Here is a 20,215-nt window from a genome sequence, read left to right as displayed (position 1 = left end):
TATCCATATAAATGGCCCACCCTGTATAACGTTTGTGGTAGGGTCACACGACAGTCCTCACTACATCCGAGAGAAATCCGTTCAGATTATTCTTGCAATAGCGATTTTACTGTATTAATAGTTACCTAAAGGAGGACATTTGGTGCCTGGGTGGGATTCTGGATTACTTTGGTCCGATTATTCTAATCGGAGCAGCATTAGTTTTTCTCAGATGTGGGGAGAAAACAAAAAAAAAATATTTCCACCTTCTCTATTCTGTCAATCTGTGAAATTCGGTCCACACGTGGATGTCATCTGAGTGCAATCCAATTTTTTTTTTTTCCCACTGACCCATAGAATTGCATTGATCCGACATGCAGCTCAATATCGGGACGTCTTAGTTTTTTTTCCCCACGGACCTCTCAGTCCAAATTAATATATGGGTACGAGTGCTATCGTTGACAAATAGGAGGTGGTGTGCACGAGCTCTTAATCTAGAAACCACCCTTTTGATTTGGAGTAAATTAATTTTAGTGGTTCGTTTTGACTCTTCGGTTCCCAGTGCCCTCAAGAACTTCCACACACAAACTAATATGAAGACATTAAAAAAATAAAGTGTTTAGCACCAAATGACCAGTAAGAAAATGATTTAGAATTTCTTTTTTAGAGAGCGGCGCACAATGGACATGGTCCAGAGGTGCTCAAATACAAGATGTAAGCAAGCTTCCCCCAACAATTTTGGTGGAACCAGTAGACTATCTTGGAAGTGTCCTGGCCTTCCCTTTACCGTAGATGTCGGGAGAAATCAGAATTGTTTGAAGTTCAAATAAGTTGTTGTTTTTTAGCAACGACTTAACATTGACTCGCTTTTGATTAGTTTTACGCTCTATGCATACAAGTAAACTTGTATAATTTACCTCTATCGTAACCGATGGGACAAAACGCTGGAGGATTACTTATCAGCTATCAATGATTAGCAATTCTGAGAAGGAAAACCTTTGACAGTAGGGTACACAAGCCAATAAATAGAAGTCATCTGATGGAGGGAAACCATTTGTATAAAAATTAAGCATAACATACACTCCAAATGCCAAATCAACAATGATCAGTTACCAGAAAAAAAAAAGTTGGACAACCATATTTGCACAATTAAGTTGAAGATCAAATGAGTTTTGCGCCACACACAGTTGCTGGCAATTAAAGAGAGAGGATCCTAAACTAGGTTGTTATGGTCCCCTCAAAACCTATGACCATCATGGAGCAAACCTCAAATTCATGGCAGAAAGACATGTAAAAGTTTAATACGCAACACCAAAAATTCTGACTTTTACCACATCCATAAACCAATATCTTGTGTTGAGTTTTGGGATAGACTGCTAAATCACAAGATGTTCCGAGAAAACACAAATTATAACATTAACAAAAGTATATTTTGAGGAGCCCAACACAAAAATTAAAAATTTTTGGAGGACCGGTAAGGTTAAAGAATATCCACTCAATTCCGGAACAAGCAGTTTTAAGAATGTGGAAAAATAAAAACCCAGTGATTGAAATGAAAATATCTTGTATTTCATGATCATAATTTTATCTTTCGCTCTAAAAGATCCCTGTAACTTTGAAAGTTAAAGGTCTCCAACATGAGTTGAGGTTTCGCAATAGCTGCAGACCATTGGCCTAGAAGTTCCCAAAAAGTCACTGCTCCTCCTCAGCTTTGGTAAGGTTTCAGGAACCTCTCGTTAGTACATACTAGATTTCCTATTATTGGACAGTCTTTTGAGGATCTACAAACATAGAAGTTGGCTCTTCCCTTGTAAAATACCACCGCAGTGGATAAAAGTCAACTTGTGACCAAATATTATCAAGCCAGATGGTGGCTTGGCTCGAGCACCAAGCCATCGAGGATCTGGTGCCAACTTTGGTAGGACAGACTACTCTTCGGATCATCTGGAAACTATTACCGGGTACTGAAGGAATCAAGAACAATCAGAAAGCTACTGTGATTGTTAATTCCCATTTCATAACACCTCACATAGTAAATAACGACAAGGCGTCCATGATTTTTCAGCTTTAGATAAACTTTTGGATCATCTGTGCATAAGGTGGTCCAATGACTCACTATGGTTTTCAATGTAATAGATGAGGAGAGGCAGACGTTGGATAGACTTGTAGTTTTAGATTTTGGGCTAAGGGAAATGGATGAATTTGCGCTGTACCAGTCAAACTTGGCATGGAAAAGATGTGGCTTTCTGGATTTGAGATGACATTGGTAAACTAATGACTGTACCCACGACGTCAACAACATTACAACTCTGGTAGAATAGTGTAAGCCGGATTCTTATATGCAACTTTTTGGTCACAACATCTCATTGTATGCAAAGTTGAAAAAGATGTTTGACCAAAGTGGTTTCCATTGTTGTGAAGCATGACATAAGGGTGACTCAATGAATTTTGTAGGTACAAGTCTAATTTAAATTCCTCAAGTTCATGGCGCAAGTCCCGCTCTATTATCTAGCATAAGAGTGGTCTGCACTGATAAACAAGACCCTTCAAAACATCACATCAAGAGGTTTATCAACCCTACCAGCATGATGCGTACAAAATATACCTCCTTCTGAAGCCTTTTCTTAGTCTTCCTTCTGTTTTCGGCATTCCTCAAAAATTTTCGACATGACTTGTGTTATTAGATTAGACTGGGACAAACAAGAGGCCTGAAACCTCAGTCATACTGAAGTCATTGCATAGACAAATAATTCACACTACAGTCTAATGAAGATGAAAGTAATTCATACAAAGCAAAGTTACGTCTCCTAACTAATAACCAGGAGTTATTCACGGTGACTCGCAAAAGTCACATGTCTACCGAGACAGTGGAGAAAATTTGGGGGAGGGTTACGCTATTGGGTTGTTGAAATCACGACGACTTATCAAGGTAATTTGTAATAGTCACAGATACATAGGACGTTTTGATACATCTTCTAGACAAGTTACCTACACCAATAGAATAAACACTGTCTCGCAGTAGGAAAAGGATTAGGTATAGGATATTCGGCATCCCAATCTGGCAATTTCAGCCATTCTAGAGAGGAAAATTTGGACTACCAAATATCTACTGAGAATTGATATTTTGGAATTCTAAAAAAGTTGCAAGAATCAAAGTTGAGTTGAGTCCCAAACAATTTAGGTCATAGGTGACCGATCAGGATGACATTGTTACGAATCCAGATCACTGGCCCACCACCTGACATTACTACTAAAGGGTTGGATATGCATAGGAAAGATTGTTTTGACTGATAAGCTCTGGGTTGTAGATCATCTAAAGACCAGATGGTATCATGGTTTCACCAAGATAGGACAACCAATTTGTTGTCCTAAAAGACCGGGGAAAACTGCAGTCAATGGTAACGTTTCATCAACCCAAGTTTTGTACTCTCATAAGATGTACTGCTGCCATGTTCTAGCCCCTTAAATCCCAAAAGAGCTCCATGTACTCATTGTGTGGAGCACGAGATTCCGAAACACATCTTATTGTTCTAATGAAGATGCAAAAGTGGAAAGCTACAGATTCTTACCCCGGAAAATGGGAGTCTACAAGGCTTGTCATGACCATGGAACCACAGCCCAGGATCTTGACTGGAAAGGCCATCATCTTGTGTTATGTTATAAACTCTTGGCATACATATTTGTGAATGCTACAAGTCACCCTTCTAAATCGAAGAGACTTGCATTTCCTGTTCACCACGACAAAAATTCTAGTAAGATGACGACATGGGAAACACAAGTTGGTATAGAGGCTGGGACAAAGCAGAAGGTTCACAATTTTTATTTTTATTGTCACTATCTTTTTGCACCCTCAATCCTAAACTTCTGGCACTAAAATGTCAAAACTTTCGGGCCTGTGTTTAATTCTTCACTTCACAGTGTATCAAGCACCAGTGTTTTTTTTTCTCTATGTATTGGTTTTAAATAACCATTTATTTATATATATTTATATATATATTTTTATATATATTGATGTATAAAAATTGATAATATGCTGTATTATAGGAAAGGAACCAGGAGTGGGTGAAAAGGGGAAAAAAAATAAGCAAATAAAAGCGTCGTCAATGCAATAAATAAATTCAAAAATAAAGAATAAAAAAAAAAAAAAAAAACAGTAGATCTGTATAAAAAGTAGATTTAGGTGCACATCAAATGACAAATGATCGCTAGGGAAATGCTATAAAATAATGGAATATGCAATTGTTAAGGGTCAATCTTGATGGTATGATGATAGCCAGGTTCCCAAGTGGAGCAGAATTGGTCTTGGGAGTAGCACTCATTGGGGGTCCAGGAAAAAAAAACAAAAAAAAAAAACTCAGTCAAAAGGAAACAAAAAAATAATAATCCAAGAATAGAAAGACGAGGCAGGCGGGTGTCTGGGAATTCCTGACCGCGATTCAGAGTCTCTTCTGCCCAATGTATGTGCAATATTTTTTTTATGTTCTTTTCAGAAAGACTCATCATTCACAACGGACATGTCGCCCTTAGGGGTTGAGGAACGGGAGGAACCCTTGTCTGTGAATTCTGAGCCAGAGCCGCTCTGGTTCTGCTGTTCCGAGCCCGCGCTGGAGGTGACTGTGGAGGACGAGGTGGAAGAAGAACGAGTCTTTTCTTTAAAGTCTGTGATAATTACGGTCACGTTGCCCACCGTTACTGCGAGTTGTTGTGCAGTACTTCTGTCCACGTTCTTCAGTCTGGGCCTGAAATAAGTGGGGGAAAAAAAAACAAACAAAAAAAAACAAACAAATACAGATTCAATAACTGGGAGTCCGTCGGCCTCTGACACATGCAAAGAGCACGCCTACAGAAGATCACTGGGCCAGTGTGGACCTATAGGACCCATTGCAGACAACCCTTTAAAAAAAAGTTAGTCAAGGGGTTACCTTAGGACACAAGTCATTAGATAACTCTCCAACTGATGCAACTACATTTCCCATGATGCTAAAAAGTCAAAAAGGACGTCACGGCAGGGTAGGAGATGTAGTTTTAGAAAATATTAACAATCTTAAACACAGAATAATGTATTTAGTAGAAAGTAATCTGATGGCTATAAACCTTTTCTCTGCAAACCCTTTTACCCAGAAATGCCACTGGCATTTAATGGGTCAAGTTTAAAATTAGTTAGTACAAAAAATGAAGGACAAGAAGAGTAACTAAGCCAATATTTGCCAGATGGCACTGTTGCCACATCATACAATATATTCATAGAAACAACCTACCCACAACATGAGGATCAATGAAGACAACATAATGGACCCATCATATGAAAAAGGACTATTCAATTTCATCACATAAGGGTCTTCGTACTTGGCAAAAACCATCTCATACTAGTGAGTAGGGGGCAAAGATGGAAGTAGTCTTCTTTATAAAGGGTATTCTCATCTTGTTAAAGGTGTAACATTGCAAAGTGCTTGTTAAAACTTTTAAAAACCCTCATCGTTCAAGAACAGAGGCTTTTTATTGATTACTACTCTTTGCTTAGGTTACTGGCCACCACTGTAATTATCAAAATGTGGCTGGTCTCCTAGGTAAGGAGAGCAGCACTTACAAGCTCTGTTTTATAGCTTGCAAGTGCTGCTCTGAAGCTGACCAGTTGATGGATATGGGGGGGCTTCAGTGCCACGGTGGTCTTATGCGATCATGTTACTGGTCCAACCTGTCACTCTTCAGGAGCGCGGGAAACTGGGATGTAAGAGTAGGGCGCTTCTGAAGATTGAAAATGAGAATAATGCTTTAAGAGAACTAATCTGTGACTAAAAGTGGGCTACACTATTCTTCCCAACTCCTCCATGAACATGCGCATTCAACTAGACCATGGGAAGAGTCAATAAGTCAACGATAAGACACTTCTGTAGTGGCTACGTTCTCTACCGGAGGCACTATGGCGAATGCTGGGGGAACTGTAGTAAGCAAAGTTGATACCATGACTAGCTTTGGTGTTGTTGTTTTTTATATGGGCGTTGTGGGATTTGGACATCTACATGGTATAGATGAGGCCTGGAGGTCACCATGGTTTCGTTACCTTAAAAAAAAAATTAAATAAAAATATTAGAGCTTCTCTATTTTTGGCCAACCTCATATAGAAGCTCTATGACTTGATGATGGCTTCTAAATTCTAACGGAATTTTTGATGTCCCAATGGGTCTTTCCAAAAAAGAAAAGTCAACGTTACCGTTCCTCAAACTCACCTTGAAGTGTGGTTAAAGTTACTGATCTTTGTTGCATTTGCGGACTGAATACTGTTCATTTCGTGTTCAGGGTTTCGGTGTATATCCGGCTTTGGTCTGTGGAGACAACCGACATTATGGTGCATTTAGAACTCTCCCATACATGCAATTGTGTAAGAACATCAGTTTGGTTAACGCAGGTGGTGTTGTGGAGAGCCGATGGCAGCTGCCGTCATGTATTCCATCATCACCACTGGAAATGTGAGACTTGTGGAAGGTCCACTCACTTGTCTTAATGGTGCATCACGAAAAAGTCAACTTTGTTAAAACATTCACACAGAAAGAAATATGCAGAAAAAGGTAACCCTAATGCAAAAGTTGACTTTTACAAACCCTTAAGTTAAGAATAATAGATAGGGAAGGTTCCAGCGTCTGAAACTAGTGCGAGAAAAGGGCAATTGGCTTTTTTCAGAAATACTTCGACTTCATAAAGAGACACTGGTCCTAAGTGGTCAGGGCGCCATCGAACATACCTTTAAAGTCTACCTGAAGGTTACAAAATTAACAAAGTACTTTCAACAAGTAGTCCTTCAAGAATCTGACCGAGACTGCTGGCCGCCTCTGATCTCACGGTCCAGCCTTTCTTGGCTAGAAATGAGGAGAGGGCATAGTTGACCGTTGCTTTATATTTCTAAGACTTCATATAATACAAGGGGAAAGGCGACAAAATAATTTGGCAATCCCTTCGATTGCAATGGGAAAGAAAAAGCTTAAGGAGAAGCTCAGAGGAGCCCCCTTTGCTATAAGAGTAGCTGATGGTGGCCTCCTGAATGAGGCACCTTCCTTCATGAACTTAGAAAGCCAAAATTCTATTATTTTTTCACGTAAATGTAAAATAATAAGACAGGCTTTTGCATCAAAGTCCCCTATTAAAAGAAATCTAGACTACCAGCACCCACGGCAAAAAAAAAAAAAAAGCAGATTTTGTCAGGAGGGAGCTTCTGCCAGCCCAATAATTTGGAAATTAAATATTACATGGCGGTCATTAATATGTTCCATATAATACTAGACTAATTAAGCGAGTCACAGAGGGAGCCATCTATAAAGCAGCTTTCCATTTGGTTCAAAGTAGTGGATTTTTTTTTTCTATCCCCAGTATACAGCTCATGGGACAGGGGTTAACCATGAAACAATTCATTAAAAAGAGTAACTAAACTTATTTTATTATTTTCAATAATTTTGTACAGCATGCAGAGTTAGGAGTCTTTGCAAACAATTTATTAGGGGATTTGTCCTCATTCCTGGAAAAAAAAAAAAAAATTAAAAAAATAAAAAATCATGCAAGTGGCTTCCAAACCCCAGCAGCATTGATATCAGAATAGTCTCAAATTTGGAGTACATCTGATGACAGTGAAAGGATCAGCTCGTGTCCTCCTCTGAGTGTTGTGCTCATCTGAACAATGTCCCGCGGCAGCAGCTTCTCTCCAGAGATAGGACGAATTCAGACATCCGTGCAAATTGATCCGAGATCGGACTGCAATGCACGGACTGGCCGTGGGTCTCCTGCTCTGGTTGGGAGAGTTGCGGCTGGTCAGTGAATTACGGTTGAGGACAGAGCAGAATGCTGTAGTGCGCAGGCGCCGGACCTCTGCCCGCGCCTGCGCACTGCAGGACTCTGCTCTGCCCTCAACAGGGCAGATATAGCGCGCCTGTGCCGGAGCCACGACAGGAAGGAAAGAAGAGGACGGCATCGTATGAAGATGGGAGGCGCCGTACCGGACCGAGACACCCATCGGACCGGACCGCCCCCTCCGGTGAGTATAATCTAACGTGTTTTTCTTATCTTTCAGGTTACATCGAGGGCTTATCTGCAGCATTACAGAATGCTAAGGATAAGCCCCTGATATCAGTGCCAGCAGCTAACAGTGGAAAAAAAAGGGTGACAGATTCCCTTTAATGATGAAAAATTCAAACGTCTTTGTTCCGCCTAACAGGTGCAATGTTTCGGCCTATTGTAGGTCTTTAGCTATGTGCACACGAACTTGAGAGCTGCGGATTTGTCAAAAACCGCAGATAAATCCGCAGGTCAAAAGTCCTGCGGTTTCACACCTCAATGGATAAGGTGTGAAACCGCAGCGGATTCCGCACAAAGAATTGACATGCTGCGGATTGTGACCCGCAGCAAATCCACGCGGAAAAATTTGCAGCATGTGCACTGCGTTTTTGGTTTTACCATTGAAAACAATGGTACCGTACAACGCAGCTAAATCTGCTGTGGACCCGCAGAGCCTGAAACGCTGCAGATCCGCAGCAGAATCCGCAGCGTGTGCACGTAGCCCTTCTCAAGCATGCTGTCTACCTTTTTCTAGAAGTCCTCAATTAAGGTGATTTGCGAAGTTTCATATAACTTTCCATGCTGGATACAATAATTAAAAAACATTAAAAGAGGTCAGTAATTTTGGTCATAGATACACAATAGGTACTTGATAAAATAGTCTAGAAAAATCACATTGTATGATTTTTACATAATTAATTTGCATTTTATTGCATGAAATAAGTATTTGATACAATAGAAAAGAGAACTTAATATTTGGTCCAGAAACCTTTGTTTGCAATTACAGAGGTCAGACATTTCCTGTAGTTCTTGACCAGGTTTGCACACACTGCAGCAGGGATTTTGGCCCCCTCCTCCATACAGATCTTCTCCAGATCTTTCAGGTTTCGGGGCTATCGCTGAGCAACATTGAGCTTCAGCTCCCTCCAAAGATTTTCTATTGGGTTCAGGTGAGGAGACTGGCTAGGCCACTCCAGGACCTTGAAATGCTACTTACGGAGCTGCTCCTTAGTTGCACTGGCTGCGTGTTTTGGGTCATTGTCACTCACGCTGGAAGACTCAGCCAAGACCCATCTTCAATGCTTTTACTGAGAGAAGGTTGTTGGCCAAAATCTCACGATACATGACCCCATCCATCCTCCCTTCAATATGGTGCAGGCGTACTACGTCCATTGCAAAAAAAAAAAAAAAAAAAAAAAAAAAAAAAGAAGCACCCCCAGCGTATGTTGTTCCCCCCACCATGCTTCTCGGTTGGGACAGTGTTCTTGGGGTTGTACTCATCCTTCTTCCTCCAAATGCGGCGATCGGAGTTGATACCAAAATGTTCTATTTTGGTCTAATCTGACCACGTGACCTTCTCCCATGCCTCCTCTGGATCATCCAGATGGTCATCGGTGAACTTCAAAACGGGCCTGGACATGTGATGGCGAGAACAGGGGGACCTTGTGTGCCCTGCAGAATTTTAATCGAGCTCTCTTCAGGTCATTGACCAGGTCCTCTAATGTAGTTCTGAGCTGAATCCAGACCTTTCCCTGAATCATCCTTAGCCCACAAGGCGAGATCTTGCATGAAGCCCCAGACCGTGAAGATTTGTCAGTCATCTTGTGTTTCTTCCATGTGCCAACAGTTGTTGACTTCTCACCAAGCTGCTTGTCTATTATCCTGTAGCCCATCCCAGCCTTGTGCAAGTCTACAATTTTGTCCCTGGTGTCTGTCCTTAGACAGCTCTTTGGTCTTGGCCATGATGGAGAGGTTGAAGTGTGATTGAGTGAGTGGACAGATGTCTTTCATACAGGTAACAAGGTCAAACAGGTGCAATTAGTACAGGTGAAGAGCAAGAGGCTTCTTACAGAAAAACCTAACAGGTCTGTGATACAGAATTCTTGATTATTGGTCGGTGATCAAATACTTATTTCATACAATAAAATGCAATTATGTAGTGTACCTACACACATACATATTAAATTAAATATATATATTTTTTTAGAATATATATAATACATATTATACACACGCGTCATCCGCTTTATGAAATATATGCCCTCCCTGTACCCTTTTTGCAAGCTGATCAGGTACTTTCAGCACGTTCAGGGACTTGGTTACTTTTGATAAATTTTTAAAATTCCAGAAAAAATCCCTTCAAGGGTCTTTTTTCTATATATCTTTCCCTGTACTCCAACTACTAATAATCCCAATTAGGCCTTCGCTCAATAACAATTTTTTCAGCGATGCCTCTCGGGCCTGTGAAATGGGATTAAAAAAAACAACCCCGAAACTCCGAGCCAAGTGCTTTCTCCGAACACACAAAGGAATGCTTTGCGTCAACATACGCGCATCTTGTGGCCCACGTATCCCAGAATTCCCCTCGCGCCGGTGTTTTGGAATGTAAATTAGCTATTGAAACCGTGGCAACAAATATAAAGTAATTATGGGCTCTTCAGCCCCAAATGGGAGCATTTCTCACATGCGAGAGCAAACAATGAGGCGCTTTTATTCCCGAACAATAAGGGTTTTCACTCCCCGTCTTGGTTCCTACAGCTGCCGGGCCCGCCATGTTTACAATGACACAATTTACACTTATAGAGAACTGAAGGTTTGTTGTCAGTGATGGAAGCGGGAGCCCCAGAGTTTTTTTTTCTTCCCCTCAGTTCCCAGCCCTCCATTCGATAATAAAGGCTTCTAAATAAACCGGGCCCGGGATTCGATTCAGAACGTCAACATCTCGGGACTAAGGAGAAAATTATAGAGTCGCAATTCTTAGGGTTACTGAACCGTGTAATGCACACACACGCTTTCTGGTCTAGGCCCCGGCCTCGAGTACGTGACATAAGAGGCCGCTCTGTGGGAGGCTCTCTCCTGCGGATAAGACAATCCCTCGTTATTCCCTGCCCCTCAGTCCTACGGGCCTAATCCCTCGTCATTCCCTGCCCCTCAGTCCTACGGGCCTAATCCCTCGTTATTCCCTGCCCCTCAGTCCTACGGGCCTAATCCCTCGTTATTCCCTGCCCCTCAGTCCTACGGGCCTAATCCCTCGTTATTCCCTGCCCCTCAGTCCTACGGGCCTAATCCCTCGTCATTCCCTGCCCCTCAGTCCTATGGGCCTAATCCCTCGTTATTCCCTGCCCCTCAGTCCTACGGGCCGGCCAGATTCACGTCTAGCTTACCTCAGACAAACCATATCAAGACATCTTTGAAAGAGAAATCGTACCCACTGAGGAAGCGTCACGTCTAACGCGAAGACATTTTAGAATGTTTTTCATCTCTAAAGGAGTCGGCGTTTGGTTTGTCCAACTCTCCTGCATCAAGGGAATTGATAACATGCCCCTAAAGGGATCTTGTACCAAGTTCAGAAGTTATCCTAACCACTTTCCGATGGATGGGGTCTGACTGCTAGGACTAGGAGTTGACCGAATTTTTCAAAACTCGGTTCCGATTATGAGCTGCGGCAAATATTGCATTTGCAATATTCGCTGAACACAGAGGAACATCGGAGTAGAAATGAACTAATAAGTTCGGAATTGTTCGTCAAACGTAACTTTGGCACGAATAGGGTACCAATATGGCAAAATCAGACTCCGTGACCGATTCCGAACATCAACTCTAGTTAGGACCCCGTACTGATCCAGAGATTGGAGGAGCCCCTTGTAAATGGAGCCGCGGTCGATCATGCGCTCTTACACTTCATTCATTCTCTATGGGACTGCCAAAATTAGGTGATCGCATAGTTTGGCTGGTCTGTGGCTTTCCCTTTAAAAATGAATGGAGTTGAGGGCCCCCACTGACCACTGCTCCATTCATTTGGGGTTCCCAGCCCCCAGACCCCCAGTGATGGATAGGAGGTAAAGACGTTGTCCCAAGTTTGGAAATTAAGAGCTTACTGCGTACCATCTTATTATAAAAACACAGACACCTCCGCTCTCTACACTGTTACGTGAACCTCTCCTAGAGCGTACCAGTATAAATCAAAAATTCCTATTTGTTCATTTGAGGAAGATTATCTTACACAGATCTTGTACAATTTTCTGGTCTTGATCTCCCTCCGCTATTACAACAATCACAGGATTTCTGTGCATTATTTTAAGAGATAAAGCTGTACCCAGTGCAAAATAATTACAAGGTCTAGATTCCAGCCACATTCAAGTTTCAAATCCAAACTCAGTATTTTTAAGTAATATACTGGTTTATATAGCACCATTAATTTCATAGCGCTTTACAGACACTATCATCACTGTCCCCATTGGGGTTCAATCTATATTCTCTATCAGTAGGTCTTTGGAGTGTGGTAGGAAACCATTGAACCCAGTGGAAACCCACGCAAACACGGGGACAACATTTCTTCTGCCAACATTTTTTGTCTAGCTTGTACCCCCAGAAGAAGCCTTAAGGCGAAACACTTAGAAACAGCGGCATAATTTTCACAAGCCCAACTAATGTTTTATGGTGAACTTGGATTTTAGTCTCTGAGTAGTTTGAATAAACCTTACTGGAATCCAGATCTTGTAATGGTTTTCCACCACGTACAACTTTATCTCTTGGAACAACTGAAGTTTGCACAGAAATCCCATGAAAATCCTGAAAGGAAATAGAGTGGTGTAAAACCTAAATCCATTAAATAAGTACGTGTAACCACAGAACAACGACTCAAATACTGGACAAGATCTGTGTAAGAGCATTTTCTCTAGGTGGAAAAAAAAAAAAAAAAAAAAAAGGAAAATCCTAATGGTGACCTTCATGTGACGACGTAGCCCGTTATCTTAGGTTACTTTTTATTTTTACTTGATAGGGAAAAAAATTTGGTCTCTTCGTTGACCGTTCTGGGTATTGGTTGGTATATTTTCATAAATAGAGAATATTGTTGGATGTCTTAGTATGGAGTTCAATGTGCTAAAAGAAGATTTACATTTTATTCATTTATAGTGTTGACAGGAGACCATTTTGACCCCACTATCGGTCTAGAGCATCATGGACATAATCCGGAGGGAGAAAAAAAAAAAAAAATCATGCAGAGGAGTTTGGTTAATCTTCTTCTGATCTGTTCAATATTCACACAAATGAAAAATAAGATTAGTCAAGTGGGTGGGTTTGGACTATATTTTAGTCCTGCTACAGGGGGGAGGCTCCTGCTGCAGCCAGCTTACATAGGATAGTCCCGATGGTTAGACCCCCAGCGATAAATAATGGATAGGGGACAACTTATGAATTTAGGAATAACCCTTTCAAGGAAGGAGTAGGACTTAAGACTAAAGGAAAAAAAAAAAAAATTCTAGAGGAAAATTTTCAAATTCTAAACGATCTTAACATTTTTCAACAATCTTGTGTTCACTCAGCGATTTGTCAATTCCACTCACAATATTTATCCCACCACTGAAAAATTCCAAATGCCACCCATGTACAAACGCAGCAAACGATCGGGTAGAAGACTACGCGTCTGAAACAAAAGAACCTTTATATTTTGTGGCACTAGACGCTAAAGGACCGGATTCATTAAGGTTTGGCGTTGTACATGTTAGTCCTAATGAAGGGGCGTTTTGGAGAAGGATGTGCCAAATTAATTGACGCATGCCACTCTTAATGAATTTTGGGCATCTTTTCAGTGGTGTGTTCTTCCTTAAGTCTTGCCAGAAATGCTACTCCAGTCAGGGACTGAAGTAATATTTCTGGTGTAAAAAAATGCTGCTATTATTGATGAATTTAACAGGCGGGATCTGCCACCCTCCATCCCAGCTTCTCCCATTTTGCCAGAGATGCCTGAAAAGAATACGAAAACGCCAAAAGTTGTTAAATTTTAGTGCAACTTCGTGTTGTGCAGACGTTTTTGCGACTTCTTGAAGTGTTTTAACACTTTAATGAATCGGGACCCAAAAGCTTTATCCAAAAGAAAACCACACACGTCGGGCCTAGAATGGCATCCGCATATATGTGTAGACTGTCCTGGGCTGCCATGGACATCCGGACTGGATGCTGAGCCAGGGCAGTATGAATATTTTTGGTATACACACTCACATCTTAAGATTTTTTTTTTTTTTTTTTTTTTAAAGTGGACCACCCCTAAAAAAAAAAAAAAAAAAAAAAGGTACCCAACTAGTTTTGAAAAGATTCCCATACAAGTCACAGCTGACCAACATCTGGTTGGAGTAGGGTCATGCATACCATCATTCTATAGACGCTACTCCTGAACCTGCTATCGGAGACACAGAGTTGGTGACCAGGTTTAGTGTAGATATGTCCTCCTGGGAGGTTTGAACATGGAAAGAGCTAAGCACTCGGCATCACAAAATGAGAAGACGAGGTAACTGGCCAAAAAGTTACACAGCCGTCTCTCCTTCAAGGGTCTTGATAAGATACAAAAGGAGGGATTGGGTAAGGAACGTCTCGGAGACCATGGTTGTACTGTAAAACCTCCTGCTTTAGTGCCATAAAAGTACACTTTTGACATTTCAACACCAGGACTCGACCACATCAAACATTCTGAAGAAAGTTTTGTAGCCATCATCATGTGCCAAAACCTGGTGGCCTCTCAACGTCCTGCACTTACCGTGTCTTTTTGTAAATTGTCTTCTTGACAACACTTGTACTAATCTCCCGCACGGGCTTTTTTTCATGCCTCTCTCTTTCAACTCTCTGTTCTTTTTCGGGTTTCTCTTTATCAGTCTTATCCTTCTCTGTTTTTTCTCTGCCCATCTTTTCCTTGCCCATTTTCTCGCGGTCTAGCCTTTCACGATCCAGTTTCTCCCGGTCTATTTTTTCCCTGTCTAGCTTTTCGCGATCTATTCGCTCTCGGTCTAACTTTTCCATTTTTTCCCTGTCCAGCTTTTCCATTTTTTCTCGGTCAAGCTTTTCCATCTTTTCCTGGTCAAGCTTTTCCATTTTCTCACGGTCAAGCTTTTCCATTTTTTCCTGGTCAAGCTTTTCAATTTTCTCACGGTCAAGCTTTTCCATTTTTTCCTGGTCAAGAATTTCCATTTTTTCCCGGTCAAGCCTTTCCATTTTTTCTCGGTCCAGCTTATCCCTGTCCAGTTTCTCTCTGTCCAGCTTGTCTTTCTCGGGTTTTTCCTTTTCTAGTTTTTCTTTGTCGGATCTCTCTTTTTCAGGTTTTTCATTTCTCTCTTTTTTCTCTTTCTTTGGAGGTGGTGGAGTGGCATACTGCTGGGCAACTTGCTGCGCCACTAACTGGGAGTTTATTCTGGGCTTCCTATGAAGGAAAAAAAAAACAAAAGGGAAATATTAGTTGCGCAAACAGGCACAGACCTAAAGATTACTATTTCAATAGGTTCAAAGAGTTAGCAGATCCTGTGATGAAGAGGATATTTGGAGACAAGAACGGCAGATTTCTCCCGAAGACACTTGTCAAACTCTAGCGCCACCTACTAGAAGTAGCAATCCTAAAAGTCAATATCGACCCTTTGCCACACGACACCAGGTAAAAGCCAAATGTGAATCTCTACTTGGATACGTGTGTTTCGGGTTGTTGCCCCTTCACGGCGCAAAGCAAGAGATCCGATTTGGTAGTATGAGAGCTGCCTGACTAGTGTCTAAAGGGCAACATCTCTTCTTGTGGAGAGGGACATGCAAGCATAAGGAGACTTAAAGGCTATACTATGCTCCTTTGGTAAATTAAATATGCAAATTGCCTCTTCAGAAAGGAAGAGAACTAGAACTCTATTGCCATCTACAGGAACTAGCAATCCTAAAAGTAAATATAGTACATTGCCACATGACTTAGGATAAAAGCCAAACCAGATACTCCATTTGGAGATTCATATTTTGGGTGTTTGCTCTTCCTCAGTGCAAAGCAAGAGAATTTGGCTCTAAATAATTTTTATTTCTATAGTGCCAACATATTCCGCAGCACTTTACATTTTAGAGGGGACTTGTACAGATAATAGACATTACAGCATAACAATAATCACATAGATCATAACAGATACCAAGAGGAATGAGGGCCCTGCTCACAAGCTTACAGTCTATGAGGAAATGGGGGAGACACGAAAGGTAGATGGAAACAAATGCTTTCGATGTTCGGACCAGCCAAAGTGTAAGAATTGGGTGTTCCTGTAATGCTGCATGAACCAGTTAACAGTCTAAATATGTAACAGTACAGACAGAGGGCTATTAAATGCATAAAGCATAAAGGAACCTGGTTATGGAAAAAATTTTGAACGGGCAACACAGGGATAGTTAGGTTATTGCGTTGAGGCGGTAGGCCAGTTTGAACAAATGCATTTTTAAGGCACGTTTAAAACTGTGGGGATTAGGGATTAATCATATTAACCTAGGTAGTGCATTCCAAAGAATTGGTGCAACACGTGAAAAGTCTTGTAGACGGGAGTGGGAGGTTTTGATTATTGAGAATGTTAACTTCAGATCATCAGCAGAACGGAGGGCACGGGTAGGGTGGTAGACAGACGAGGGAGGAGATGTAGGGTGGTGCAGAGCCATGGAGGGCTTGTGGGTGAGGGTAATTATTATTATGCATTTATATAGCACCATTTATTCCATGGCGCTTTACATGTGAAAAGGGGAAATATAGACAAGTATAAAACATGTGTAAGACAAGGGACACAAGTACATAAGGAGAGGGGACCCTGCCCGCGAGAGTTCACAGTCTACAGGGATGGGCGAGGATACAGTAGGAGAGGGTAGAGCAGGTCGTGCGGTGGTTCAGTAGACCGAGGATCATTGCAGGCTGTAGGCTTATCGGAACAGGTTCTTCTTGAAGGTTTCCGTTGATGGTGAGAGTCTGATGTGTTGCGGCAGAGAGTTCCAGAGTATGGGGGAAGAATGGGAGATAAGTTTGTACTGGATTCTGGAGTGGATGGGTAACCAGTGTAATGACTGGCACATGGTAGAGGCATCGGTGTAACGATTGGCGAGGAATATGATCCTAGCTGCAGCATTCAGGACAGATTGGAGAGGGGAGGATTTGGTAAGAGGGAGACCGAATAGAAGAGAGTTACAATAGTCCAGACAAGAATGAATAAGAGAAACAGTAAGAGTTTTTGCAGAGTCGAAAGTAAGAAAGGGTCGTATTCTAGAAAAGTTTTTGAGGTGCAGATAACAAGAGCGAGCCAGTGATCGAATGTGGGGGTGAATGAAAGCTCGGAATCAAATATGACCCCAAGACAGCGGGCCTGTTGCTGGGGAGTAATGGTGGAACCACACACAGAAATGGCAATGTCGGGTATAGGTACATTAGTAGAGGGAGGAAACACGAGGAGGTCAGTTTTTGACAGGTTCAGTTTCAGATAGAGCGAGGACATGATGTTAGAGACAGCGGTAAGACAATCACTGGTGTTTTCTAAAAAGGCTGGCATGATATCAGAAGTGTATAATTGGCGGCACGGTGGCTCAGTGGTTAGCGCTGCAGCCTTGCAGCACTGAGGTCCTGGGTTCGAATCGCACCAAGGACAACATCTGCAAGGAGTTTGTATGTTCTCCCCGTGTTTGCGTGGGTTTCCTCCGGGTACTCCGGTTTCCTCCCACATTCTAAAGACATACTGATAGGGAATTTAGATTGTGAGCCCCATCGGGGACAGTGATAATATGTGCAAACTGTAAAGCGCTGCGGAATATGTTAGCGCTATATAAAAATAAAGATTATTTATTATAATTGGGCGTCATCAACATAGTAGATTTTGGTTTCCAGTACCATCTGATTGTTTGACCAATAGGGGCAGTATGCAAAGAGAAGAGGAGGGGGTCTAGGACTGATCCTTGAGGAACTCCAACAGTAAGTTGAAGATGAGGAGGGGCCAGCAAAAGATACAGAGAAGGAGCGCTCAGAGAGATAGGAGGAGAACGGTGTCCTTGAGGCCGGGGGGGGGGGGGGGGGGGGGGGAGGTAGGACAGTGCATGGTCTGAGGAGTTTGGGAGATAATTTCCTGTCGTATATGGTTCATTTTTTATTTCAAATAATTGGCCACATAGTCAGCGCGGAGATCCGTGGTTGGGGCCTGCCCTCTTGGGTTGAGTAGGGAATGAAATGTCTCAAAGACGTTTCGGGTTATTGGACAGTGAGGTGATCAGGGTGTTGAAATAGGTTTGTTTGGAGAGGTGAAGGGCAGTGTTGTATGTTTTAAGCATAAACTTATAATGGATGGAATCTTCGGTTAGAGTGGATTTTCTCCACAGACGTTCAGCGCACCTGGAGCACCGCTGCAGGAAACGTGTTTGCAGCGAGTGCCACGGTTGTCGCTGTTTGTGCTGTATTGTATATATATATATATATATATATATATATATATATATATATGGCGCAGTTTCATCCAGGGCACTTTGCTCTATGAGTGACCTCTGACTGGAATCTCGGGGTAACGTCTCTCCATGTATAGAGTGCCATACCAGTCAGTGTAAGGAGACTTATAGGCCATCCAATGCTCGTCTTGGAACAGAAGAATAGTGCAAATCAAAAGCAAGCATGCTTCGACCCTTCTCTGTGTACCGCAAGTACATTGCATTGTCAGCCGATCCTGCAAAACTGGCTGGTTTATGCAACCCCCATCTTGTGTATTAGCCCCTTTAGGCAGTGTATCAACTTTTTTGCAGACTAATTCTATATGTAACAGTCTGCACGTCTATTTTAGCCAATCTTCCTAAAATGGGAATTTGGTTTTGTTCCATTTTGGCCAACAGAAAAAAAACTAAACAAAAAACCCGGGCTTGGACTAGTGTAACTGGTTTCCACAATCTGCAGTATTCCCCTCCGCCATACAGTATAGTTAGAGTTCTGTGTACACACATTTCGGTCGCACTTCAACAAGTTTCAAATATTCCAGACAAGGGTGATTTGATAACGACACACTGAGGATTCATGCAGAGGTTCGAGTCTGCGGCACTGTAGCATTCGGGGGGCCAGACATCAGGAGTCGCCGCAACAAAACTATCAGTCGCATTGTGCTACTTTCCAGCAATGGAAGAAGTGAAAGCAGATACTTTAACTCTGAGAGGAGGTGAAGGCGTCCAAAAGCTAATCTCCGATTCAAGGCACGTTGGTTTCGAGCAGTGCCTTCATCGCAGCACAGCATTGCTCTACACAACAATAGCTGCCGCCGCTTTTCTCTGAGGAGTCGGAATGATTATTTTGTCTCGGGAACGACAGTTTCATACTTATTGAAAAAAATTGTGAGAGTAGGGACTGGTAGAAGCATTGATGGATCTTAAAAGGATCCAATAGCTCAATGTCCCACCTTCAACCTCCCCCCCCCCCCCCCCAAAAAAAAAAAAAAAAAATCATTTCCTACTCAGTTTTGGTAAAAAAAAAAAAAAAATAATAATTTAGACGGGTAGTACAGATCGGAAAACACTCTAATCTGGGCTTCAAAAGCAGAAATAGTTACCCGAAAGGAAATTGAATTAAAATTGACCAGATTTACATTTAAGGAGATTTGAAGATAGTCAAGAATGAGCCTAAATAATCTGCACATGTAGTTCTAATGCTTAAAAGAGAACATATGAAGAACTGTGAAAACCAAGAAGAAATTACTATATCTGTGCCGACACGGATATTTCCCCTTCCTTTCAAAGGGCACCGGACTATGAAACACACTACATGGACTTCTTTTTGGGGCAGAGTCATTCTTTGTATTGGATTATTAACGAGAAAAAAAAAAAAAAAAAAAAAAAAAAAATCACTGACATTTTGTTCCAGAGACAATAACACACAACCTGCAGATAAATGTGGCAAAGATTTAGGGAAAAAACAAAACAAAAGCAGTCATGAATGTCTAATCGTGGACAACAGAGAATTAAAGGATTTGTGCCAAATTTGTAAGCCACTCTCTCGCCATAAGATGAGAATATTAATTTCTTGGGATTCAACTACTGGGACCTCCAGCAACGCCAAGAACTTGGCTCTACTCGAGAATGAGCAGCACCGAGCTATGCATCCCCCACAGGGACTGCAGAAGATAGCTGTGCTTTGGACCTTTGGTTATAGATGAGCAGATGTCTCCACACAACCAGCAGCCAAGGGATTTGTCTGACCATTCTATATGCAACGATCTTGGGTAGTTCTAATAGTTGGCACCTTCAACATTTGGTGCCAAAAATATACATGGTCTATTTTTGTTAGAATGGACAAACGACCGTGTACTTGGCCACCAAACAGTAGAGAAAAGTCAACTCAAAAGACTAGATTTTGATAGGACTGGGCGACCATCTAATATGTTTGGCCGCTTCCTGACTCTCCTGATATATT

General features: G+C 41.8%; 1 protein-coding gene across 1 annotated transcript in view; it reads right to left on the bottom strand.

The window, feature by feature from the left end:
* Window positions 1-394: 394 nt before the first annotated feature.
* Window positions 395-20,215, bottom strand: part of RYBP (RING1 and YY1 binding protein) — a 77,902-nt gene continuing 58,081 nt past the window's right edge. Inside the window, exons 3-5 of the mRNA XM_073569700.1 lie at window positions 14,555-15,211; window positions 6,207-6,302; window positions 395-4,718 (exon numbers count right to left, since the gene is read on the bottom strand). Coding sequence (XP_073425801.1) covers window positions 4,466-4,718; window positions 6,207-6,302; window positions 14,555-15,211 — 1,006 coding nt within the window. The 3' untranslated portion in view covers window positions 395-4,465. The remainder of the gene's footprint in view (window positions 4,719-6,206; window positions 6,303-14,554; window positions 15,212-20,215) is intronic.

This window comes from Dendrobates tinctorius, unplaced genomic scaffold (genome assembly GCF_039654945.1).
Source record: "Dendrobates tinctorius isolate UK_male_01 unplaced genomic scaffold, ASM3965494v1 ptg000027l, whole genome shotgun sequence".
NCBI classification, from domain to species: domain Eukaryota; kingdom Metazoa; phylum Chordata; class Amphibia; order Anura; family Dendrobatidae; genus Dendrobates; species Dendrobates tinctorius.
This window is presented reverse-complemented; position numbering and strand designations above follow the sequence as displayed.